Here is a 26,131-nt window from a genome sequence, read left to right on the forward strand (position 1 = left end):
ATATGAACGTGATTTAATGAAAGTGTTTCTGATGGACTTTGTGCACAGACTCAGTTTTGCACAATTTATTATAAATCACCATAATATACCGTCGTTAGCTAATCAATCATAACTGCACACGGATTGTGGGGGCAATAACTGAGTTAACTGCTTGTTAATCTTTGGAGAACTGATGCATTTACTAATAACTGTGTCTCATAAACATTTACTCACTAGATACCATGTCAGACAAGGTGTTGATCCATAAGTCATTTGATTAATAGTCATTCATTCCTTATCTATCCTGCTCCTCCTTCTCTCTGGGCCGCGGGGAGGGTGGAGCCGATCCCAGTTATTAATGGGCGAGAGGCTGGGCTCACCCTGGACCGCTCGATCACACACAGAGACATAAAAAACCCTTCGCTCATTCATTCACACATCATACAGAGACACAAAAAACATTCACTCACTCATCAAAGATTCAAAGTGTTTACCGTCATATCTTCACAGTGAAGCCAGATAGGTAGCATAAAAAGATAAAAAAAGGACACATATAAACAACCGTTCACCCTCTCATTCACACATGTAGGCAATGTAGGGTCACCGGTGATCCTTCTGCATATTTTCAGAGTGCGGGATGAACCTGGAGAACCCAGAGGAACCCTACGCAGACGCAGGGAGAAGGTGGAGACCCCGCATAGAAAGGCCGCCCGTGGGAGTCGAAACCAGGGACCGCAGTGCCGCTGCGTTGCAATAATTCAGTTACGATTTAAAAATATATATATCAATGCACAAACCATTGTCTTTCTGAGCCGATCTCAAGCCCTGATAAATTCAGAGGGTAGCGTCAGGAAGGCCATCTGGTGTAACTCTTGTGCTGAATCAAATATGCCAATCAAACCTATGACTCCCCTATCAGATCGGTCAAGGGCCGGTTAACAACAACCACCACCACCACTGCTGCAGATAACTTATAGGGTACCAGTGGAAATTTGGCTATTGTGGGTTGAGGGACAAGAGGAGGGCGTGTTCAGACGCGGTAAAGGGTACATGCAGTTAGTTGGGCTGAGAAGAGAGGATACAGACAATAGGGTTAGATTGAGAAGGCTCTTGGCAAAATCTTCCTCTCATAGCTACTGGACTTCATTTTCTTCCCTGGAAGACTTTTCACCTCTCATCCCAGAAGCTTCATTCAGTCCTCATTTTTGAACAGGAGAAGCATCTCGCATTCGGAAGTTCAGTTGCTATGATAAGTTGCTACGCTATTTTGACCAGAATTGACCCTGACCTGGATGACTGAGAACCTCCACAGACATGGAGGGGGTTGCCGTGGCTACATGAGGGGGGGAGCTGCCAAAAGGAAAAAAAAAAGGATGTTTTTTTTTTTTTTTTATTATTATCATCAACAAATGTTTGCCATCAATAAGACTATAACATATGGCCTTAAGGTGCTATTTAATAAGGTTAGCTGTTTCAACACTGCTGTAGAGTACTTCCGCATTCTCGGACATGCGCAGACGCTCCCTTCAAACAGATTGGATTTCACGAGTGCAGTGCCGCCTATCGGCCACTAGGGGGCGTCACAGCTCCATAGTACGCCGGCAAGCTAGTTATTAATTGAGGTCGCTTCACGTCCTCCTTCTCGGCGCCCGCATCCATCCCCAGGTCCTCCTCACCGCCCCGCAGCGTCGCCTGGTTCTTATGTGCATCTGCGGCCGGGGGTTCCTTTGGGGAAACATCCCGGCCAGCGCGGCAGAAACGGGCGGACGTCCGTCTGCAGCCGGCCCGGTCCCGCCGCACGCAGGGGCGGCCATGTTGCCGTGTGGGGGTCGATGCAAGTTTAGTAGGAAGTGAAGGCGACAAAGAGCTGGGATACTTCAGGAGCTGACTCTCTTCGAGGGAGGGAGTGGGGGTTTATGGCTGTCACGCTGCCGGATTAATGTTTTCCGGCGTCGACACAATGCCCGTCTGGTCTGCCGTCCTCCTCCTCCGCCGCGCGGACTGAACTTCGGAGCCGAGCAGGACGCAGCTGCTCCGCGGATGGATCAAGTAAGGATGGAGGCTCTTCGGTCCTGGTCGGAATAACTCTCACCTTTTTCTTCCTATTGTTTCATTTCTTTCTTTCTTTCTTTTTTTTAAATATAGTTCAAGCAAGGAAAGCAAAGAACACACCCCAGGAAAGGAGAGGATCTGTGAAGGTAAGAGCCCAGATGAAATGTTATGTCAGTGGATGAGCTGCACAAAGATGGGCCGAGCCATCCGAGCTGTCAACAGATCACAAGACATTGCAAAAAAAAATTCTGCAACCGTTTGTTTTTTTTTGACCTAAAATGCATTTGCCTCAAGCCAGTTGACGGGCTGTGTGTGTAATATCATGTAGCTGATGGATACCGTAAAGTAGGATAAGGTCACCCGGTATGACACATCAAGTCAGAATTTTTACTTATACGCTGCCGAAATCACGCGGAGCCGGTCTGGAGGACGTTTCTGTTAGATGATCTGCAGAAACCCGACGTTCCCCTCTGACGGCAGTGAGGAAACGCTGTCTTTTACCTGGCAGAAACCTCGGCTCGACGTGTGGAGGCCTTCTGCCTCGACCGGTCAAGGATAGAGGGAGAGGCGGGAGAGCTGGAAAGCAAGGGCTGAATAGCTGGAATGCAACAATGATAAGTTTAATACTCATAAAAGAAACGACAATGGCAGATACCACAGAGTGGATTGAGCCACGCCCCCTGGAAACTTGCAAAATGATAAAGACACCGATGATGGGACGTGGAAGGGCAACAAAACAGGAAGGGCAGGAGGACGGAGGGATCATTTTTTCGATTTAGGTTCCAAACTCATGGGAATCATGTTCATTCCCTTTTTTTAAAACAAGGCAGTTATGATCATATTCTCTACATATCTTTTCCAACAAAGCAAAAATGCCACCTCATCATGTTTTAATACGTTGCCCGGGTCTTGACTCATGCTGATTCACTACTTTATGAGATCAGCTTCGAGTCAAGGAAGGTACCTCGGGCCCTCGGAGCGATGCCTCCGGGTCCAACGCTCATCCCTCCCCCCCTTTCCTTGTGTTACTCTTTGTTTTCACCTCTGAGAACGAGGAAAACGGGAAGCTGCCGAGTAAAAAAGTCACAATTTGCTAGATAGAAAAAGCAAACGTTGAATGAAGATTAGGACATGACCAGTGGGGATTCATAATCAAACACATTAGGGAAGGGGTTTTTGTATCCGCTAATCAAAATGCATCCTATATACGCCTCCGTGCATTTGTTGAACTCCAGAGAAACAAGGGCAGGATTGTTCTCTTTCACAGCAAAACTCATTTCTGGACAATCGAATGACCTGTATTGACAGGCCACGGGTGTCATGCAAACACAATTGGTCGCGTGATGTGCGCTGCCCCAAAATGGCTCTTTGCTGTAAACCAATACTTCACCATTGCATATAATGGGTCGTAGCCAAGGGCCGCGTGTGTGCGCGTGTGTGTATGTGCGTGTGTGTTTGTGTGTGAGGGAGAGCGAGAGTAAGAGAGGGAGAGAGAGAGAGAGAGAGAGAGAGAAAGCTGACCGAAAACAGTTGTATCAAATTTTGTGTTTTGGAGGCCAATCACTTGTTATCTGCAAACAACACTTTGACTTTTTCCCGTTTTCGTCTCTGCTGTGAAACTTGAGCCACCTTGACGAGTCAGGAAAAAAAAACAACAAAATCTGGGCGTGAAGGTTGAGGAGCGCTTTGTTGTGGCCACAAAAACAGTGTTTTAATGCAATTTGGTTTAAACTATTTAAACCATGCGCGTTCGTGTCAACCCGGGTTAAAAAAAAAAACACAACAGCCCTACACAGAGATGACTCGTCGTGGTGTTTTTCAGCCAAAATGAAACAGCGAAGGTCACTAGTTATTCACTCCCAAGGAAGAGCTCAAGGCTGCATGTAAGTCTCAACTCCGAGGCATTCTTCTGCTCGAAAGGTGCTTTAAGATCATTATTCTCTGAGCCTTCCTTTGACAGACTTCACAAGCAACCGGATTGAAGGACGTTTTTATTATCTAATATGTCGAGAGCCGGTTTTTAACCCTTTGGTGGTAGAAATGGGGGCAAAGTTGGAGCCCAGTAAACCTCTATAGATCCTCCCCGGTCTGCTGCCGCAGTGTCGGCTGCCAACAGCTGCACAACAAGACGCCAGGCTCGGTTTGAACCCGACGACTGGCCGGAGGGAGGAACTCCCAGCATCCTCGCCCCTCAGCTCAGCTGCCGGACCGTCGGCTGTCTAAATGTCAGCCACGGTTGGGCCGAACCCCTGGAGAAGAGAAAGTTTGTTATAACAAGTTAGAGGCGTGAATGTGCTCAGGGTTTATCTGATATTTAATGCATGACATGCAAATTTTTTCCATTTTCACAATGCTCGATGGGAACGTGCAAATGTCGGGGGGGGGGTTCGTACGTGTCTGGAAAACAGTTGACCGTTTTTGCAGTCGTGGAAAAATGCACGCGTTGGTATGAAAATGGGTCCCTTACACTCCATGCAACCGGCTTGACAAGTCAGCCTACGCTTTTAATTTTGTTTAAATCAGAAAATACAGCCGGCCCGGGTTGCCGTGCCGAGTTTGTCACTCAACTCCCGACAGAACAAAGGAGGCGGCACTCACCGAGCGGCACCAAATAGAGGCTCAGATTACTCATCTCCCCTTTGTCATTTAGCTGGATCATGACTTACTACTTCTATTTTGATCCCAGCGGAAAGAGGTCACTGGAAGCAATAAATAAAAAGGACTGCAGGAGCAAACTGCTAACAAGCTCATGTTTCCTGCTGAACCTAGAAAACATTTTTTTAATGTGTGTGAAAAGACCTGCGTGCAACTCATTTTTAAACTATAAATATAGCGTTTGTGCGATACTTCGCTCTGCTCCACATATTTCCATGCCGTTCATTCATGCCTGACCACTCAGTGGAGAACACTGACCTCAAATATTACAGTCGACGTATTCAACCCAAGTTTACACCCAACCCAAGTTTGGGTATAGCTTTTCTTGAAATCCTAAAAGAGGCATAAGCACCTCTATTCCCTCGTATCCATTGAGAAAAGTCGGGGGGGATTTCACATAAAAGGCTAAGCGCTCGTTTGTCAAGAGTTTCGAGGGGCTTTGCAGAGCTTCCACGCCGGAGGAAGTCACATGGACGATAAGCATTATCACCCCGGTAGAAGACTTTGGGAGAAGGTTGTGTTTCACTTCCGCTCAGGGAGCTTCAGCGTGCGGTTTAGTGTGCTCACCTGCCTCCGAAGCGCAAAGTCCTCCGATGAGTTTTAAATCCAAAATTAGGAATATTTCATGCAAAGCCATAATGAATATTACCGTGAAAGGCGCCTCTCTGGAGCTCACGTATGCTTAGAAAGTTAAGGTTATGCCAGGTCATTTTGTTATTCTTGCAGTGTGTAGATTGCGCTTGTCAACCAACTAGTCAGGATCCTTTTATAATCAATAACAGAATGGAATTGATGGCGTAAAAAAAAATAGAAAATTAGTTGTGTAACAACAGACAGACTATGCGCAGGATATGTTATGATATATTGGCAGATGCAGTGAAAGCCAATCAAAATCCTGCAGGTTTTATTCACTCTTTCATTCGTTCTCCATTTATTCACTCTAATGCACATTTCAGCTATCACGAGCTCCGCCTTTCTTATTCTGGAAACTAAAATCCAATACATTTGCAGTTTCCCCCCTTTAACCCTGGGGGACATGCCGTCTCCAGCGTCTGTGATTAAAAATGGCTTCATCTTGAGGTGATCGCTTTCTTTCATTATGCAAATTCTCATATTACTTGTTGCACATCAGCGCATCGTAACATCCTATGTTTAAATGCATCAAAATCAAAAGTATGCAATTCCCCAGTTGCTCCTTCCCATTTATCCCCCCTCCTTCTGCTCCGCCATGCTCCTCTTCCACTTACCATCCACCATCAGCCCCTTTGTTCAGGTGTTGTTGTTTCTTTCGCTGCCTCGGTGTCCTTGCGCCGGAATCCCAGCAGCCTGACAGAGGCTAACGTGGGGGGAAACGTACATGTCTGGAAAACAAAGACTGCGTCCCATCGGAAGATCACGACCCGCCGAGGAACAATGAACAGAGCAGAGGGAGGGAATGCTGTATTATTAGTATTGCAGTCTGTCATGATGATTCTTATTCTTAAAATTACAGCACTTTTTTTTCCAAAAAGTGCCTTAAAAAGAAACATAAAACCATAATTATGGTAATAACAAAAGCATATTAAGAATAGAATCTGTCAAAAAATGTCCAGTCCAAAATAATCTAAGAACAATTCCTTTTTTTTTTTTTTTTTTAATTTTAGGAATGAATTTACATTTAAAGCAGGAGGTTTGTGTTGCCAAGTTGATGGACCCTGACTGTTGTCATCCTGGAACGTGTCCAGAAGACAGATTGGCGACTGTCAATACAATAGATTTTTTTTTAATAGCGGAAGGATCCACATGTGTGTTTCTATGTTATTCCTGTTTGACATCATGTAAACTTCTCCCCTCAACTCTTCACCTTCCTCTGCCATTGTTCCTTCATGGCTCTTCCCCGGCGCTTCCCCGTAACTGGGAGTGTTCCGGTGGTGTTTGCATGCAAGGCGCTGTTGTAGGTCATGTTATCGTCCCGGAGGCGGTGAGATGTTGACAGTAATTAGAGTATGTTGCTATAATTAGCAGCAAGGACGGTTTTCTTTGTGGACTCACAACTCTGTTGAGGAATTGTCTTGTGTTTATCTGAGTGGATTTCGAAAATAGTGGGGTTTTGATTCACAACGGTTAACAATGCCTTTACTGTTTGAGAGCGGCGGCTTTATATGTTGCAGCTTTGGAGAAGTCCTATTTTTCTTTTTTCCTCCAAATTCCAATCGTGTGTTCGATTTTATCAGTGTGTCTTGGCTATTAGAATATTCCCTAGAAAATGAATAAGAATTTAGAAAGAAATTTGTGAAAATCTTATCAGAAGAAAATTGGAGGGAAAAAAAGGATTTTTTTTATTCAAGGATTGCTTCAGGGATTAAATTTAAAATTGAAACGCCTGGCAGCAACCTCTCACAGCGGGATATTGTTCCGCTCTTCATATTGCTTAAGAGCACTGTGTTCCTCAGTCACGTTTATTTTCAAAACATACCAGAGGGGGCGGCTGAGGCTCAGCAAGTTGAGCGAGGCGTCCCGCGTGTTCAATTCCAAAGACGCACTATGAATGGAAAAGCCAAGATAGCTGTTCATTGTAGCCAGACTTGGGGGTATGGTTGAATCATATGAGTAAGCGTACACTTTCTGCCGGCCAGGAACTTAAAAAAAAACTTTCTGTTTCATGTATTTGTTTTTGTATCGGTGGACTGCTAGATAGCTAATTTCCATTTGTGTTCCCATATACATATACCCATTAGTGCAAGCCATCCCAGTATTCTTGTCCCTGTTCATCCATGCTTGAGGATGAAAAAATGTCAGATTCATACATTCACTGACTAAAACGATGGATCGGATCCATCTGCACCAACAGTACAGGAAAATCAGTGCAGAACCATGAGATTAGGTTGTCACTTTCCATCCAATGTATTTTTGCAACATCTGTGGAAACTAACCCCCAAACTGTCTGTCCCGTTTGTACATTTTGCATTGTTATTCGTCTTTAGATATCACATTGACATAAATAAAAGAAAACATAGTTTGGAACTCAAAGTAATGTGTTGGAACTAACGCTGGATTTACCGATCAGTTCATAAGACACCAATAATTACTGATATCAACCAAAATGAACATTTCTTTATGACGATTCTTTCAGCTTTGTCACCCGGCCCAATATTATCCTCTTAGGATAAATCCTCCTTTCTCTAAATCCCCCCCGTAGCTCCAGCTGGTAAAGTTGTTTTATTTTTTCTTAACCAACCCCCCCTTCCCTGTCTCCATCGTGTGCCACACATCTCGGTCTGCTGTTTGAAGATTCATATTTTCTTCACGCCTAAAAAATGTCTACATTCATTGGAAGTCGGTTTGAAGTGTTCCTCGGCTCCGTGGGTTCGGAGAAAATCACCAAGCTTGGATTACCGCCCTTGTAGATTCTGTGAACATATTTGCAACATAGAATTTTTTTGTTCTGTCTAACGGTAGAGTTGAGTTATTTGCTGAAACTAGATTTCTATGTTAGCTTTTTAGTGCTGAATGCAAAGCGCAGTCAAACCAAGCCAGTTATCAACATTTAAAGGGTTGTGAGACAGAATTAGGACACTATGAAGTATAACGCGACATCCATGTGTGTAAAGCCAGACGATTCATGATTTTTATCGTCACATACTTTGGATGAATGTGGGGATGCAGACAGCACAATGAAATTCTTACTTTGTGCACTTCCGTCACACACCAGACGGATGGCAATAGAGACAAAAACTGACAATTAAAATAGACAAGACAATGAGAGACAGCTTACAGAGAAGTACTAAAAAAAAAAAACAGTACAGGCAGTAAGTGAATTATTGCACCATAATAATTTAATTGAGTGAGTAATAAATATCAGCTACTATAAATGAATTGTATTGTCAGTTAAGATACAATGGAAAACAAAGGGACTAAAATAACCATAATCATGCATTTTCAGTGATTATTGAAAAAAACAAAAACAAATAGCATTCATTCATTATCTCTACAGCTTATCCTGCTGTCAGGGTCAGTGCTGGGGAAGAGATCAGGATCAGAATACTTTATTGATCCCCAAGGGGGAAATTGCTTTTTGTTGAAAGCAGCTCCTGCTCCCAGAGTAAAGTGAAGATGAATCAAAATCAAACTCTATAAAAAAATAAAATAGCAAAAAATAAAAAAAATAAAAGAATTAAAAGAAAAATTAAAAAAAATGTAAAGACCAAAGAAAATAAATAAACATAAAGTTCAAGGCATGTAAGAATATATGTAATGTATTTACATGTGTATTTACATGCAACCATTGATCCTCTCATTCACACGTCCGGACAATTCAGGGTCTCCAGTGAACCTCCTGCATGCTTTTGGACTGTGAGAGGAAACCGGAGAACCCGGGGAAATCCCAAGGGTAGGAACACCTCCCTCCCCCCCGTCCCCCGTCCCCCCCTTGCCCCTGTGGGAATCCAACCAGGGACCTTCTTGCAGAGAAGCGGAACACCCTTGCAGAGAATAGAACATTAAAAATAAATAAAAGATGCACTTCGGAAAGGTGATCTATTTTGCCTGCCAGTTCTCATTGACAGCATTTTCAAGGTTGCATTTATTTAGAATGACATAACTTTTCAGGTGGCAGCTCCTGGGTTTAGAAGCATGGAAATACATTCACTTTAAAATCACAGATAAATCTGGCCGGCGTTCCGGAAGCGGACGCAATTCCCTGCCAGCCTCCTCCGGCTGATGATGCACCGCGAGTGCAACGTCACCGACTGAGCCACCAAAGGACGCCCTTGGCTTACAGTGACGCTGGTTTCTCTTTACGGTTAAAGAAAAACGCCGGAGCGTTGCGGATGTTCTGGCCGTGCATCTAACGAGCGGGGCTGAATTCAATTGCGGCGTTCCTTTCTGCAAAGATTCTTAAAACTCGCTTTTGGGTTTCGACACGTGGCCGATGTCAGAGGGCTCATAAAGTAGCCGCCATAGCAGGCAGCTGACCGCCAACATGCTATTTAATAAGCGGCATGGGGTTTTTTTTTGTACGTCGGCGTGTTAGTGTTTTGAATCTTCTGAAAATCTCGATGTTCGTCACCCATTTCGTTGGTTTCCTTGGCAGAGTAGCCCGAGAACCCGGTGAACTCTCGGTTTCTCCCCCTCCTCCTCCTCCTCCCCCGACATCAAGGCCGCCGCTATGAAATCAGCGAGGACATATCGCCGCGCTGGCGGATTCTCCTCTCTCTAAATGATTCTTGATTATGACCTTGTAATTCAGACTCTCATCTTCATTCCCATCGCCAGGGGCATCTCCATACCACTCGTGTTCCAGATCCGTCCAGATCTTTTACGTGGCCTCAGCGAATGGAGCTGTTCTGACCTCCCCGAGCTCGGCCTTTTTTTTTTTTTTTTTTTACAAGCATGTCTGATTATCTCCATATTTTCCGTTCCTTCGCCTCGCAGAAGAATGCCTCAGTGTGACTCCGGCCAAATTATGTTAGAAGGAGGCATGACAACCATGCAGATGGAGACGCACCAATGTTTTAAATCTTCTAGCGTGGTCAGGCGGAGGCCCCGAAAGAGGGCTTTGCAAACCGCTGGAAGAAAAACACAGGACTGATTTTCCTCATTTCAAGGCAGTGAGGGATTTGGATCATCCGTGATATGTCATTCGTCTTTTCTGTCTTGAAGGCATGTCAACCATCCGAATGAAAGTGGTCACCGCTCGGTGTGACCGCCGCCAAAGCACAAAACACGCAAACACAATTGAATCCGCAAGGTCACGTTTGAGCCGCGGCTAACGGTTCAAAGCGGATTTAGCATTTAGCCATATGTCCCATTGATCACATGGCTTATAATCTCGGCCGTTAGAACAAGACCGACGGCGAAATGATTTCACAAGATGATATCAGGTCATTTAAATCCCAAGTTTAACAACACATGTTTGATGGCCTTGCGTTTCAATCATTTATCTGTTTTTATCTCTAAGCCTTCCACTCGTGCACCGGCGGAGCCGCGGATGAGACCGGTTGTTGTTTTTCTCGGATGGGGCCTTATTAATGTCGCCGCTCTGCGTTTTGTCTGTCACAGCAGGGGGCGACGCCATGGGCTGCATCAAGAGCAAGGAGGACAAAGGTCCCACGCTGAAGTACCGGCCGGAGAATCCCTCGCCGTCAGATCCCGGCGCCGCCATGCCTCACATTGGTCACTACGGGCCGGACCCGACCCAGATCCAGCCCAATCAAACCCCGTTGCCGTCGTCCTCCTCCGGGGCGGTGAACTTCAACCACGTCCTCACGCCGTTCGGCGGCTCCTCTGTTGCCATGACTCCCTTCGGCGGGGCGTCGTCCTCCTTCTCCGGTCCCGTCTCCAACTCCTTCTCCGGGACCGCCTCGAGTGAGTTTGGTTTTCACAATCACGCAGAATTGATTATTTCACACCACGCAAGCAAAACTGATTCATGATGTTTCTTTTTCCATCAATTTTAAAACTGAATCTTATACATCTGTCTCTCGAGATTACCCGGGAGAGTTTGGGTTATGAACTATGTCTTATTTCTAGCATGTAATCACCATACTCCCATATTAAAACGATTCCCTCTGATTTGTATATATTTTGTTTCGTTAGCCACTGAACTAGTCTGATCATGATTTAATTTTGTTCAAAGTAATGTTACATTTTCATTTTATTGCAAGTCAGTAGCCTCATTTGGATCCAATGCCTTTTGGCATGAATGTTGACATGCACAGTGAGATTATTTTAATGCTCACTGTCACTCAATTGCCAACATTGCAGAGCTATCCCAGTATTAATATTTATTTTGTTAAGATTTAATAAATGCAGAGACACTGAGTTGTGTTTGGCTGAGCGCTATAATGACATGTTCGCAGTAAAGTGCAGAGTTAAAAAAATCACGCCGCATGGAGTGGAATATGATAAAAATACGTCAGAAAAACGAGATTTTGCTGTGTCTGATTTATTTCCCGTATTACAGTCTATAAAGAAAACCTATTACAGGTCAAGGTTACGGATACTAGTGCTTTGTTGGTGATATTTGGCTGCAATAAAAGTCAGAATAAAAGCACCAGTAGGTAAACAGATTTTAATCCGGTTTCTTTGCGTGACCAAAATATTTAGCAGAGTGCTGAAATTTATCCCGGTAAATGACTGCATCATATTTAGCATTAAGTAATTGTGTCATGACTATATTAGGATTACATCAGGGCCTGTCTGGGGGAGACTTTCTCATAGATATGAACCATGTCACTACTTACTCTACTTACATTTATCCATTTATTTTTTTGGTTTGCATTAAATATTATACTGTTTTTTTTACCTTATATATTTAGATTTTTTTTTCTGCGGGTGGCACTGTGCATAATAGATAGCGCTTTGGCCTCACAGCATGAAGGACTCCGGTTTGATTCTGACTTCTCTGTGTGGACTTTGCATTTTCTCCCTGTGTCTGCGTGGGTTTCATCCAGGTTTTCCGGTTTCCTCCCACATTCCAAAAACATGCGGCAGGTTAATTGGAAAAAAATTGGGATAATTGCCCCGAATGGGGGAGTGATTGAATGTCGTCTGTCCTTGTATATGGCAGGATACACACCAGTCAAAGAAGATGGATGGATATTTATATTTCTTTCATTTTGTTTTTAGAAAAATTTCAGGGCGAGTTTTGACTGATTTGCCTGCAAACATTTCGAATTCAGGCTTTCAGAGAATCTTGATCGTGTGTTTTTCCGTTTGTCTCTGAAAATTGGAGTAATTGGTTGGATCAAAAATCCAAGACGCGTATCTATATTCACCTCAAGCTTCGTCTTGCAAAACCGAGCCTGCGTGTTGATCTCTTCCTGTCTCAAAGTGGAGATGTAATGATTTAGTGAGGGTCAATCGCAAGTGTTTATTTGAGCCTCGAGTCAACAGGCTTAAACCCGGGAAATATACTTACAGCTAATTTGGCGGGAATGCTGATCCGACATGTCGGTGTCACAGTGTGCGCCCCCGTCATTGTCGCTTTAACCAGCTTGTTAGCGCTAACTCGCTTTTCGTCCATCAAGCACGGCCACTCTAAATGTTTCCGAGCGGCTTATGACCGTCCCGAGGGCGTCGAGATAAGATTGAACCCTCGTTAAGGTAGGATTTACGTTGTAATCCTCCCCTGCCCCGCTCCCCCACACATTGGATGATCTGATATCAGCGAGTGCGAAGGTGGCAATGCCCTGGTATTTTCTTTCTGCGGGAGATAATAGGATTAGTGGCGGCAGCATTGTGTGTCAGCGGCTGGTAAATGAGCGGCGTCTCCTCTGAGCGTGGCCGCGCCGCAGCCAGGGCGCCTTGTCGGACGCCAGCGAAACAGTCACCTGGATTCAATCATCACTTAAACATGAAAGGGGGTATTTTAGGAGACAACGGGAACGATAAGTGATGATATTTTTGGCTTGATTTTTTTTATTTTTTTTTTTTTAAATCCTGTTCCATGCAGAGGAAGCGCTCCACATAGATTATATGCATCTAACATCCTAATGCGCCCATTAAAATCAGCTCCTGTGTAATTCAAACTTGTACACGTACCCGTTATTTCATGGATGTGTGTCTCCGGCACAGGCGGCGTGACCTTCTTTGTGGCCTTATATGACTATGAAGCGAGAACATCGGACGATCTGTCGTTCAAAAAAGGAGACCGCTTCCAGATCATCAACAACACGTAAGTGTCCACACGTCGCTTGTCCGCGTCTCCATACCCGAAGAAGCTGCACGAGCGATCCCTTCCTTCACCCTCCTTTTCCGTTAACCGTTTACTATCGGGGTTATTCGGGAATGGAGTTTCGGATGGAGTTTGCAGCTCTGTAGAGCTGCAGACAGGAGGATTTCGGGCCCCTGTTTAGGCCAAAGCGCAAAAGGCTTTTCACCAGCAGTGTGTCGGCAGGACGGAGGATTTGAACCGGAGCAGGAGCTGTAACAGTCACTGTTTTGTCCGTGAACATCAAGGATTTGGATTTTTTTTTTTTTTTTTTTTTTTTTTTGCAGAAACCAAGTTGAATGCTTTCTGCAGTTCATGGTTAGTTCAAGCTGACGGAGGCGTTCCTTCATCCGTGTTGAGATATCGGGAGGGAGCGGAGAGACCTGTGTAGAGACTGTGAGGTCATCTGGTTGGAATGATCGGAGAAGCTGGATTTTATCAGGATTGCGTGTGTGTGTGTGTGTGTGTGTGTTTTGTCGTCTACATCAAGGGTCCTCGAGACGCTTCCACCTTCTCAGGTTAGATTGAGAACAGACAGGATTCTGTAATAATGATATATTTCATCGTAGGTACTATATGCTAAAGCACATTATGTTCACCTGTTCTGCATAGAGAGGGGGTGATTAGGTAGAGGGTATTTTTGGTTGCCTGCAAAATCTAATTGCAAACTGAGTGTTTGGAACAGACGGCCACACCTAGCCTGCTTCTCTCGTTCGTTCGGCATCGGAAATAAATACGCATGCAGTCACAAACATGGAGGTGGCTCTGTCGTTTGTGCAGCAAGTCAGCGGCGCAACGCTCCCTCATTAGCCTCTCGGGTGACTTTGTTTTTTTGTTTGGAGTTACTACAACTTTGTCAATGGAAAAACGACGCCCACATGGCACATGTGGACACAAGGATCACGCCACATACTGCACAACCGCAGCACCAGAGAACGGTCGTAATGCAGACTCCAGACCGGTAGGCCGGTATCGCTCACGCCCATTCATGCTTCGTTTGTTGAATCGAGGGATCGGGGAGCTCTGCCTGTATGTGAAAGTCCATCGAGACATGCCGCCCCGCTCATTGAAGTGATTATCCGAGGTGCTCATTGGTGATTCACCGAGTTGCTGAGCTTCAAAAGCCAATATGAGTGAAATAAATGAACGAGTGGAAAACAAAGCAGCGGTGGATGACAAAGCAGACTTACTGCATAAGCCTTGGCAAATAAAGTTGAAGGTCTGCAGAAGGAACGTCAGACACATATGAATACAATAAAAGGCTTAATACCTGCAATGAAAGAGCTCATGAAACAAAATGAAAATGCGCAAGAGTTGAAATCCCAGTTGCAAACTCTCACTCAGCCCCTCAACGCAGAGGTTGAACAGAATGATCGGTTCTCAAGCGCTGAATATTACAGCATAACATTCAAGAATGTTTGTTACTGGAGTTAGCGCAATCTTGACATAAACAATACAAAAATTGTATTTATTGAAGTACAAAAAGGCATCTCCAAACAGGATGAGCTTCAAGCAAATGACTAAAACATTAGCCAAACAAACATTTGGCTAACATTATTAGCCCAAAGGATCCTCCAAGATCAGCCCCACCCCTTACACCCGGCATTCGAGTGGTGCCCCTCGGGTCGCCGAATGTAATGCCGTTCATGTTATATTTATTATTTATCTTTAAACATTATTACATATATTATTTATTATTAAACATTACCGGTTTTTATTATTAAGAGCACAGTTAACTTTGCAGTCTCCTCTGCCACTGGCACAATCTGCACAGGTCTGTAGTTATTTATTATACAACATTGCACAGCCAGTTTTTACTTCTACTCTCTTTTTATCTACTTCTATTTTCAATTCACTCATGTCAATATTTTATATATTCATTGAATGTTTACAATTTGATGCTGCTACCCGTCCGCCCTCCAGTTGCCCCTCGGGGATAAATAAAGTTTTCCCGATTCTGATTATGTCATAGTTAATCCATTGTCATTCATTCAGCTATTTGAGGCTCTGAAGAGATAATTAACGTCGATTTGGGTCCGTCCCGAGCCCCGCAAGGACTTTTTCGTGAAATATTCATCTCCCACGCAGGGAAGGCGACTGGTGGGAGGCCCGCTCCATCACCACGGGGAAGAAAGGTTACATCCCCAGCAATTATGTGGCCCCGGCAGACTCCATCCAAGCAGAGGAGTAAGTCCGCGTCTCTGCCGGTCAGGACCACATTATTCACAGAGTCAATGACACACGCATGATCTCATCTCATGTGTTTTTCATCACGGCAAAACACTCTGCAGTAACAGCAGCCGTCCACAGTCCAGAAAGCGGCGTTTCGGTGATCCTGCTGATGTTGTTCGTGTCTCCCCGCAGGTGGTATTTTGGGAAAATGGGTCGTAAGGACGCCGAGAGGCTGCTGCTGATCCCGGGGAATCACAGAGGGACGTTCCTGGTGCGAGAGAGCGAAACCACGAAAGGTGACGAGAACAATAAACGGAGACGTCTACAGAAATCGGGTGAAACAATAAATCTGCACGTGTCTCGCCCGCAGGTGCTTATTCTCTCTCCATTCGCGACTGGGATGAGACAAAGGGGGATAACGTGAAGCACTACAAGATTCGCAAGCTCGACAGCGGCGGGTACTACATCACCACGCGGGCGCAGTTCGACACCTTGCCGAAGCTGGTCAAACACTACACGGGTACGCCCTTCCTGCCTGCCTGCTCCCTCCTTGATTGTCGCAGCATTTTCGCGCCATCCTCCGGACACGTAAATCCGCGCGTCGGCCCCCCGCGGTGCCAGAAAGGGAAGACGATCGGCCGTTAATTTTAATAACAATCGCCGCCGCCGTCGTTGTCATATCGAGCGGCGTCTCAGGTTGTGGGGGGTTAAATCTCTGTGATGGCACTCCGTGTTTCATTCGGCTCCGGAGAGGGATCCGTGTCTCATTTATATTTCATCGCAGTTTGTCCGAGCTCATTCGGCTTCATCCGCGTCGAGCGGCGTGAACCGATGCATGAAAGCGAGCGCATTTGAACGGCGTCTTTCTCCCCCTGGTCTCATTGGCAGAACACGCGGACGGGCTTTGCCACAAGCTGACCACGGTTTGCCCCACAGTGAAGCCTCAGACCCAGGGACTCGCTAAGGACGCCTGGGAGATTCCCCGGGAGTCCTTGAGACTGGAGCTGAAGCTGGGCCAGGGCTGCTTCGGAGAGGTCTGGATGGGTAAGAGGACCGCGAGGCCCCCTGACGTCACGGGTTATTTTGGAACTGGGCTGTCTAAATAAGGGAAATTGAGGGAAAAAAAATAATGGCATAAATGAAATTCAATGCAATCTGCTATTTATTGTGTCTGTTTCTGAGGAATCATCCACTTCCTTTAGCCACGTCCTGTGTTTGTTGTACTCCTCTAATCTCCAGGGATTGTTTCTCCCAGGAGAACAGCTCCAGCCGTGAATGCTTAAGCTTTTCTTCTTTTTTTTTTCTCTCCGAACATCAAACTTCTGCTCAATGCGGCCATTCTCACCATTAACGCAGGGCGAGCATGACGCCGCTTGTCTAAGCAATTACAAAACCTAATTAATATCATCTCAGTCACGTCCAATTAAGAACGCTGATTACCCCGGCGGCCCGCCGGGCTTCGCCCTCCCCCTCCTTGTCTCCGCAGGCACGTGGAACAGCACCACCAAGGTGGCCATAAAGACCCTGAAGCCTGGAACCATGTCACCAGAGGCCTTCCTCCAAGAGGCTCAGATCATGAAGAAGCTCAGACACGACAAGCTGGTGCCTCTGTACGCCGTGGTGTCCGAGGAACCCATCTACATCGTCACAGAGTACATGGCGAAAGGTAGAAGCGTTCGCGCATTATTATTATTATTTCACGATTTAAGTTCTCTCTAATAGACCAAAACAAGATTGGACATCACGGAGCAAAATCAAAACTGGACGCAAAACCAATTGAGCTAGTTTCCAGAAATTGAACTAGTAGCGATGCTAATGCTAACTGATACCAGTTGGAAAGACGTCAGCTGCTTAGAAGTAAGACATGTCCAGCTCGATTTCGGATCCAGGAAGTAGCCCCCTCCCAACCCCCCCCCCCCCAGAGGGACCTTTTAGTTTCTACGTTCCCACAGTCAGTGAGGGACCACAGTGAGAGCCCGGTGGGACCCGAGCGTCTGCAACGTGCACCTTAAGCTCCACACTTAAAAAAAAAAAACACAGTAGAGGAGAAAGAGGAGGACGACACATACAACGTGGGGGTGGAAGCTGCCGCGGCATTCATGTTCTTCATGGCGAGAATCGAACCACGGACTCTCAGATGGGTCGTAGTGTTTTTTTTTTTTTTTTGTTTGTTTTTTCTCCCTGCACGGCTCTGCCGTGGGAAGAACCTCCAACTTATTTAACCAGGATGTTGACGTTCCTCTGTGGCATTGCAGGCAGGAAGAACTCGGACCTCTTGGTCGTTCCGCTCCCAGCGGTTTCTGTCCATTTTGTCTTAAGGAATCAGCTGAGCAGTCACCTCAAGAGTTTTTTAAAAGTAGCGCAAGAAATTTCTGGCAATGAGCGTGACTTATGAGCCCCAGGCATCTACGTCACATAGTCCATATGGCCCCTGCCTCGGAGACGGAGCTAAGATTTCCTTGGATCCGAGGTCCAAGTTCCCTGGTTCCCCTGCAATCTGAGTGCACCGAGAAAAACGGACCTGAGACGGTTCTTGCAGTGCGAAGGCGGCCAAAGCTTTTTTCTGTGATACCGAGTGCTGTTTTTGCACTTTTACAGACAGCCAGATATCTCCGCTAACACAAGGCTCCCACGTAAACCCGCCGTCGATGTCGAATATCCAAATGGCGACTCCTCGAAGGGCAAATGTAAATTTTACGGCAGTTTTAATTAACGTGCCGGTCGGATTGAAAAGCCCTCGTAATTCCCGGGTGGCTCCATCAGGCCTGGAACCGGGATACTTAATTGAAAACTGCGGCGGTTCTTCAGGAGGCTTTCATGGTTTCGGCCGCAATGCTTTTCCCGCCTCTCGGTTTTATGAGTGCTCAAAGTTATATGTGGATGTAAACGTTAGCTTCCAGACCTCGATGAAGCGCCGTTTCTATTTTAACGCAGGCAGTGATGGTGGGGAGGCAGATTTTTGTATGCAGGTGGTAGCGTCTCACCGATGGCCGCTGTTTTACAGGCAGCTTGCTTGATTTCCTCAAAGAGGGCGATGGAAAATTCCTGAAGCTCCCCCTGCTCGTGGACATGGCCGCGCAGGTACGATGCATCGCTGCCGCCTTTGAGAACACTCTGATGCCTAGGCGTCTGAGCGAGTGGTTAGGTTTTATTTCTAGCCTCTGCTTTTGAAGAGAGCACGACGGCCTCAGGTAACACAGCGCGTTTGATCTTGAGAGATTTTTCCAGGAGTGCGAGGAGCAAGACACTGTCAAATGCGATTTTTTTTTTTTTTTTTTTTTTTTTTAGATTGCCGACGGGATGGCCTTCATTGAAAGAATGAACTACATCCACAGGGACCTGCGCGCCGCCAACATCCTCGTTGGTGACAACCTGGTTTGCAAGATCGCAGACTTTGGTCTGGCCAGGTTGATAGAGGACAACGAATACACGGCGAGGCAAGGTGTGAGTCTGACACACACTCACACACACACAAACACACACACACAGACACATACACTGTCTGGGAGCAAAAATAGACAGAGCAGTGACCTCACTGCGATGACGATTCCCTGTAGTGCCCCGCCGCGGAGAGCTGGAATCCGAGTGGAAACCAGATGGTTTCTCCATCCATTCACTTTTCTCACAGGGCGTCTCTCAGCCGTCGGCTCCTCGAGTCCCCCGACAGGCGGACAGACGGACTGACGAACGGAGGGACCGTCGTCACTCGGCGCTGGGAGCACCTGAGAAAACAGTTGTTGAGTTTTCGCACCGTTTGCAACTTTTTACACATTTGGGGAAGAGTTTTTCGTCGCCGCTGATTCTCGTCACGAAAAGGTTCAAATACTGTAGTGCACGCGAACGGTCATTTATTCTATTCGCTACGATGAGACAATAAATGGCACTACTGCCGCTTTGACTTCATTGATTATGTAAATGTGTAGTACATCGGGATCAGATGATTCACGGCACAAGAAACTTACTAGTTTTCAGGGCGGTTTAACTACTTGCACGCAGCAGTGTGGATGTTTTCAGAGAGGTTGCTGAGACCCCCCCACCCCACCCCACCCCCCCACCCCTGCATTATTCAGCGGCTCTGACAAGCAGTTTGATCTTTGCAGGAAAGAGAAGAACCGGAGCTGATTCTGCAGAGGAAGTCTGAAACATTCATTGCATTGAAAGAGCAAGAGTTTTAGACTTTGCTGACTTTCAGAGCTGCCCAAGTGTGTTTCTTCATCCTGTGTCTTATCTCTCCATTCACCACGTCTGGCTTTTGGCAGGACCTGAACACACTTTTTTTGAGTGTGCGAGGCAGATTCCCCCGAACCGGCGGTGGGAAACATTTGCGATGATGTCATGTGATTTCCAGGCGACGGCAAAAATGGGAAACGCTCGCCCTCTACTGGAGTGACTTAACCCTCTCTGTTCTCCCCAGGGGCAAAATTCCCCATTAAATGGACGGCGCCGGAGGCGGCCCTTTACGGACGCTTCACAATCAAGTCTGATGTCTGGTCCTTCGGCATCCTACTCATTGAACTTGTCACCAAAGGCAGAGTCCCGTACCCAGGTGAGCGCACATACTCATTCACACACACACACACACACACACACACACACACACACATAGGGAGGAAGCAAATGAGATCTGCTGTCCAAACCGTCGGCACTCCATCGGTTGTAGACAAGCTTGCCGGCCTGTCTAAGTCACGGGATTGAAGTGAGGCCGTCTGGCAGCGTCTGCGCTGGAGGTTGATGCGACTCCCAACACACACACACACACACACGCACAGTGTCACCAACACACACATGCACATTTGAGATTAGATGAGGCCATCTGGCAGGGAGGGCGGGGGGTGGGGGCCGATCAGGAGATTGAAAACCACTCTTGTTTATACCATCTGTCGGTCCCGCGACATCTCGGGGCGCTGCGCCCGCGGGGCCGTCTAGCACAGTCTAACCGCGCAATCATGGCATAAAAACTCAATAAATACAACCAGTTTAAGGTGGAGGATCAAACTATTGGAGATGGACCAGAGGACAAGCGTCTTGATGTTGAAGTCCCATACCAGAGCTGGGCAGTCTTCCAGGAAATATTTTGAAGTCTCATTAAGACACAACTTAATCTCATCATGTCCGCACTGAACAATAAGACTATCCCGTATTTTATTCTTGTTGTTGTCATGGTTGTCGATATTTCTTTCCATAATAAGCGCATCCAAAACCGCTCCCTTATATTGTGCTCTTAAATAAATCTCGGTTTACTCAGCACTAAATACATAACAATAAATGATGACAATTAGCTAAAGCTTATCCACGTAGAAGGTGGTCTCCAGTTTCTGCCTGATGAGGAAGAGTTTGATGACCTGCACATATTGACGCCCCAGCCTGCAGCCAGTTAGCTCCCAGGATGCTCACAACCTTAAGTGAAGTCTAAGTGCAGTTTAAGCGGAGAAAATTAGAGACGAGGCAAACCATGGTAGCGTAATTTGTGATGCGTAAATTAGTACGTTCGTCACTTTAGCTCGGTTATTTTCCATTTCCCCGTCTTCTGTGCGGCGACGAGTCAAGCAGGAGTCAGCTGTAGTTGTGCGTTGTCTTCCAACGTTCCCATGTAATGTGTTTAATTATGAATAACAGAGGTTAAAGTAAAGGTTCGCACGCGCCGTAAATGACAAACACGCCTCATCTTCTCTGCAGGAATGGTGAACAGGGAGGTGCTGGAACAGGTGGAGCGAGGTTACCGCATGCCGTGTCCCCAAGGCTGCCCCGAGTCCCTGCACGAGATGATGAAGCTCTGCTGGAAGAAGGACCCGGATGAGAGGCCCACTTTCGAGTACATCCAGTCCTTCCTGGAGGACTATTTCACAGCCACAGAGCCGCAGTACCAGCCTGGAGAGAACCTATAGTTGGTCTGCGGAGACTCGTGGACTGACAAATGTTAGATAAAGACATGGGCTGGAAACCAGGACCATCCCTCACATAGACCACTATCTGCTTCACCTGATTTATTTTATTTTATTTCACTTTTTATTTTATTTTATTTTTACTCATCTTCACGGTACTACACGAATCTCCGTCCTGTTTTTTTTTTTTTTTTTTGTTCAGGAGAGGGTGTCCTTTCCAGCAACGGATTTAAAACATTGAGCATTATAACACGTTTTAAATAACCGCACGCGGGTTCCCCAACTTGCTGTAAAGTAAGCTGTGATAACGCCTCGTTCCAGAAAACCGTGGGAACCGACGTCTCGCTCCGGAGAGCTCCCTCTCAATTTGCCTCCAGATTGTATAATATAAGATAAATTATACATTCAAACACTGACTTATGGAAAGATAGATAATATATAAAGCTCCCCGGGAGAGGCTGTAAATTGATCGGTCCATTTGACGGTGATCCTGCACATTTCATCATTTTATTCTGTATAAATGAGTGACTCAAGACCAAACTGGTCTCGCTCCAGTTCTGTTTAGATTTTTAGCACCAAGCCATGTTATTCTAGTAACAGTCTTAAGTACGACTTCTCATCACGCCAAGCTTATATTTTATTTTATAAAAAGAGGCCATGATTTCTTTGCTCCCTTCTCTTCGTATCGAACGATCTCGCTTTGTTAAAGTAAAATAGGTTAAATAGTGATGGAACTGACAGGGAAGTGGGAGAGGGCTGGGTTTGCTTCAGAAATGTGACTGGACCATTGAACTATTTGTGCATGTAGAGCGGCTCTGTATGGCAGATTGACTTTTTAAAAAAGTGATTTTTCTCTTTTTCATTTTTCGCCAGTGTAGAATCCTCAGTATTAGAACGGCAATAGTACTCGTCAAGCTTTGTATCTGATTAAAAAAAAAAAAAAATCATTTTATAATGAAAAACATTTTTTGGTATAAACCTAGACAATATGATGAACGATTAATGGCAAGGGTTTCATGAGGGAGTTTGTAAAATAAAGTTTTGTGTTGACACAGTTTGGTCCCTTTTAGAGATGGTCTTTCAAAGAGTGACCAATCATTAAACCTGTGTGTGTGTGTGTGTGTGTGTGTGTGTGTGTGTGTGTGTGTGTGTGTGTGTGTGTGTGTGTGTGTGTGTGTGTGTGTGTGTGTGTGTGTGTGTGTGTGTGTGTGTGTGTGTGTGTGTGTGTGTGTGTGTTCAGCTCCTGAACTCTTCAACATAAACTGGAAATGTCGCCCAGGATTATTTATCTGACAGTTAAGGATGTGAGATTCCCAACATTCCCTGACGCGATGGTAAAAAGTATTACATACCAAACTATAGTTTTGATATTATTCTGTTTAATTACTATTTAAATGTTTATACTAATACAAGTACTTAATTGTGATTAGTGATTTAACGAGCTGACAACAGTTGTCCGATATTGTTTATTTAAAAAGAATCTTTCTTAAATCCACATTTGAAAAATTATTTATTTCAACACGACACCGAAAATGTTAAATATTTGAATTTCAAAAATTAATCTGTTATGCGCAAGCAAACTGTATAATTGAATAGTAAAGGAGTGGCATGTACATTTAACCATATGATAAAAAGAAAATAAATGAAAAATAAATCAGACACATGGATGACCTGCCAGTCCAGAAAAGCAACTTTAAAAGTAGAATAAAGAAATAAAAGTGATGGGATTATGCATTTTAAAAATATCAATTCATAGGATTTTGAAATTCACATATACACCATGTCAGATTGTTTTGCGGTGTCACACTGGTGGAAGCATAACATCTGTTTGTCGTTTTTGCAGTCTATGATACTTTGTCTCGCACAGAAATGGGTAAAGTTCTGTGATTTTTATCCTCAGAAAGATTAACAGCTAAAACCAGCATTTAATGCAATAGACTGCTTTGAAGAGTGATGTCTGCAAGCTTTAATAATGAACGAACTGCATGATGTCCCATAAACACTGATGTTAGCACTTTACACAGAATTGCACTCACACACACACACACACACACACACACACACACAAATGAATGGCAGCATAAGGACCACAGGTGGACTGTCAAATGTAAGATCTCCACCCAGTGGATTTGAAAACCCTAAAGAGATTATTCTTTACTGAGATAGTTGAACGTGAGTCAAATAAATAAACATATCTTTTCTTGAGGAGATGCATTCACATGTAAAATTACTTTAAAACTATGTTCAGTCTAGTCATTATTAATGTAAAATCCATCAAATAGAGATTTATTGGACACTTATTCTAACAGTTCACCTGAAGCAACTCCCATCCAATCACATTAAGTATTTTTTAATGTATTCTATTCAGTGATGTCCTATTCAAGCACATAAAGAAGGACTGGGTCTGTTTCCTGTTGAGGATGAAACCTTTTTTGTTTTGATACTGTCACCTTGTGGTCATTCTGTGTAAAATCAAATATTGAACAGTCAACATGCAATGAATTCAATCTCATCAGAAAACCCCTCTCAAAACTGACCTTTGACCCTGCAGCTGCTCCTTTTCCAAATTACTGGTGAATTGAAATGACCGTCATGTTTGATTGGTTTGTGCGATGGATCTTCTGCTCGGAAAATCCCTGGAAGAGACAGTGACAGATGAGATGGGAAGGAGCAAGAACATAGTTTAAATATAATCTAAACATTATAACAACTCTCTTACAGGATTATTTGTGATGCATATCTCTATAATCTCAGCTCCTAGTCAGTCCTGGTCAGTCGCTGGTGATCTTGTGGTCATGATACCGGCCAGACTCTGCTGCCCCACCTGCACAACTTAGAGGAGGAGGGCAACCTTTGTCCCCAGAGCTGTCTAACTCCTCAATTTCCAGCAAGTCCTGGCAATCCTACCCCCTCACACCTGAAGAGTGCAATGCTGCTCATGGTATATTTATAATATATCAATATGAATGCAGAGCACAGAGTCTCTTACCAATGGTACAATTTGCACAATTCTGCACAGTTAATTATTATACCTATATTATATATATTCACCCATATATTTATTGAGGTTCACTTGATGCTGCTACCCCATGTGCCCCCAAATTGCCTCTTGAAGACAAATAAACTTTTTTTCTGATCTGATCTGATCTCCAGATGTAACCCGTAGGATGAGGAGGATCGATAATGAATGGTTTTACAGCTGCACCAAACTGGTGCTGGAAACTAGAAGGATTTCCAAGCCAACAGATAATATGAGGTGCGTCTATTACAGGGATAGACTTACATACCCAGTGATACCTATTCGTAATATTAATATTGTTTATTCTTATCGGGTATATAAAAAAATAATAAAAAATTCCTTCTTTCTTTCGCTTTCTTCTTGCAGAAGCACAGAAGGGAAAGCAGAAGAGAGGTGAGTATTACATTAATTGCTTTTAGCCAGTGATCCAAAGCTCTTATATTAAAAAACACTTGTTGGTGCAGTATTTACCTCTGTGTGCTTCTTTGTCTCACCAGAGGATCGAATGTAGGAGGGTTACCCTGCGTACACCACCTCTTGCGCCTGGCTCGGATACTCGGACCAGCAGCTCAAACAGGTCTTTGCTGTTTGTGACATTTCTGAATTGGAGGGGGGATATGAGCACTGACATATGCCAGCATTGCTTGATAAAAATGATTGGACCCGACATCTTGGCTTCAAAATGAGAGAAAAACCAAACTTGAATATCTGTCAGATGATCGAAGCCAACCAGAGATGGGATGTGGGCGAAGTGATCAGCTGGGTTTCCACCCTAGCCAAGTTCAAGCCTCTCTGGATTGAGGAGCCCACATCACCCGACAACATTTTGGGTCACGCTGCTATTTCTGAAGTGAGAATAGTTTCTATTTTTTGTCTGTGTGTCCACGGCTATGCAAAAGGCCGTTACGAGCTATGCTAGAGCAGGTCGGAGCTCCTGTTTGTGATACCAAACATGCTACTCAGCAAAGGGAGGATACGTTGTATGGAGTTTGTTTCCTCTCCAGTGTCAAAACAGGGTGATGTTCAAGCAGTTTCTCCAGAGCTGAGCCGTGCAGATTATCCAGATAAACAGGTGCCTGTTGAGCAGCGTCAACAACCTGGCAGTGATGCTGATGGTGCACAAGTTCAAAGGTGCCAAGCATTAACAGCACTACGATGTCACTTGCCTATCTGAGATATTTCGAATAGCCCTCCTGTGTGACTTCTCATGGATCTGCATATTTCTCCCAAGTGCTTGTTTGTCCACACGATGGAGGAGTTAGCCACTGTGAACTTTAAAGCACCTGATTCTGTTTGAGTACATCTGTTTCTGCAGAATGTACCTTTTAAAATGTAAGTTTTTCAGCTTATCGAAGCTTCTGATCCCACTCCTAGTATGTGAGTATGTCCATCATCTCCACGAGCACTTCATTAGTCTGGTGCGGATTCGTGACGCCCACAGCATGCCCCCCGAGGTACGACTCATAAGTTTCAATGTCGTCCCACAAGTGGCGCTTTCATCCAATGATCAAGCTGTGTACAACTAGTACTAATGGACTAGTACTGATATCTTGAAATTCACAAGAAATCATATCTTCTTGTTTTCAGGATCCTGGCGATTCCTGGGAGGTGAAGGAATCATCGGTTCAGAGACACCAGTACCCTGGAGGTGATGTGTGCAGCGAGGGCAAAGCCCAATGA

The 26,131-nt window shown here is 45.0% G+C and overlaps 2 protein-coding genes across 2 annotated transcripts; both read left to right on the forward strand.

Annotated features, from left to right (window-relative positions):
- The first annotated feature begins 1,478 nt into the window (after positions 1–1,478).
- Positions 1,479–22,570, forward strand: LOC147231848 (tyrosine-protein kinase yes-like). The gene is made up of 13 exons (XM_086151031.1): positions 1,479–2,028; positions 2,125–2,177; positions 10,726–11,031; positions 13,243–13,342; positions 15,467–15,565; positions 15,743–15,846; positions 15,921–16,070; positions 16,439–16,594; positions 17,037–17,216; positions 18,555–18,631; positions 18,839–18,992; positions 19,965–20,096; positions 21,227–22,570. The coding sequence occupies exons 3-13, from the start codon at positions 10,740–10,742 to the stop codon at positions 21,433–21,435; spliced, it is 1,653 nt and encodes a 550-aa protein (XP_086007157.1). The 5' UTR covers positions 1,479–2,028; positions 2,125–2,177; positions 10,726–10,739; the 3' UTR covers positions 21,436–22,570.
- A 1,468-nt stretch (positions 22,571–24,038) lies between these two features.
- On the forward strand, positions 24,039–26,131 carry enosf1 (enolase superfamily member 1; the record flags this gene model as incomplete). Its single annotated transcript, XM_086151627.1, is given in 8 exon segments — positions 24,039–24,102; positions 24,818–24,844; positions 24,949–25,301; positions 25,420–25,582; positions 25,683–25,724; positions 25,727–25,783; positions 25,826–25,905; positions 26,039–26,131. Coding segments are annotated over 8 exon segments (879 nt in total), but the record flags the coding sequence as incomplete, so codon positions are not given.

This window comes from Fistularia commersonii, chromosome 8 (genome assembly GCF_037954325.1).
Source record: "Fistularia commersonii isolate RoL2024-O1a breed Wild chromosome 8, RoL_Fcom_v1.0, whole genome shotgun sequence".
In the NCBI taxonomy this organism is placed as follows: Eukaryota; Metazoa; Chordata; class Actinopteri; order Syngnathiformes; family Fistulariidae; genus Fistularia; species Fistularia commersonii.

What these genes read in the sequence shown, in the direction of transcription:
- LOC147231848 (XM_086151031.1), top strand. Translation starts at nt 10,740, where the DNA reads ATGGGCTGCATCAAGAGCAAGGAGGACAAAGGTCCCACGCTGAAGTAC. An exon ending in CTTCTCCGGGACCGCCTCGA is followed by an intron (nt 11,032 to 13,242) that starts GTGAGTTTGGTT and finishes TCTCCGGCACAG; the next exon opens with GCGGCGTGACCTTCTTTGTG. An exon ending in GCTGGTCAAACACTACACGG is followed by an intron (nt 16,071 to 16,438) that starts GTACGCCCTTCC and finishes TCTCATTGGCAG; the next exon opens with AACACGCGGACGGGCTTTGC.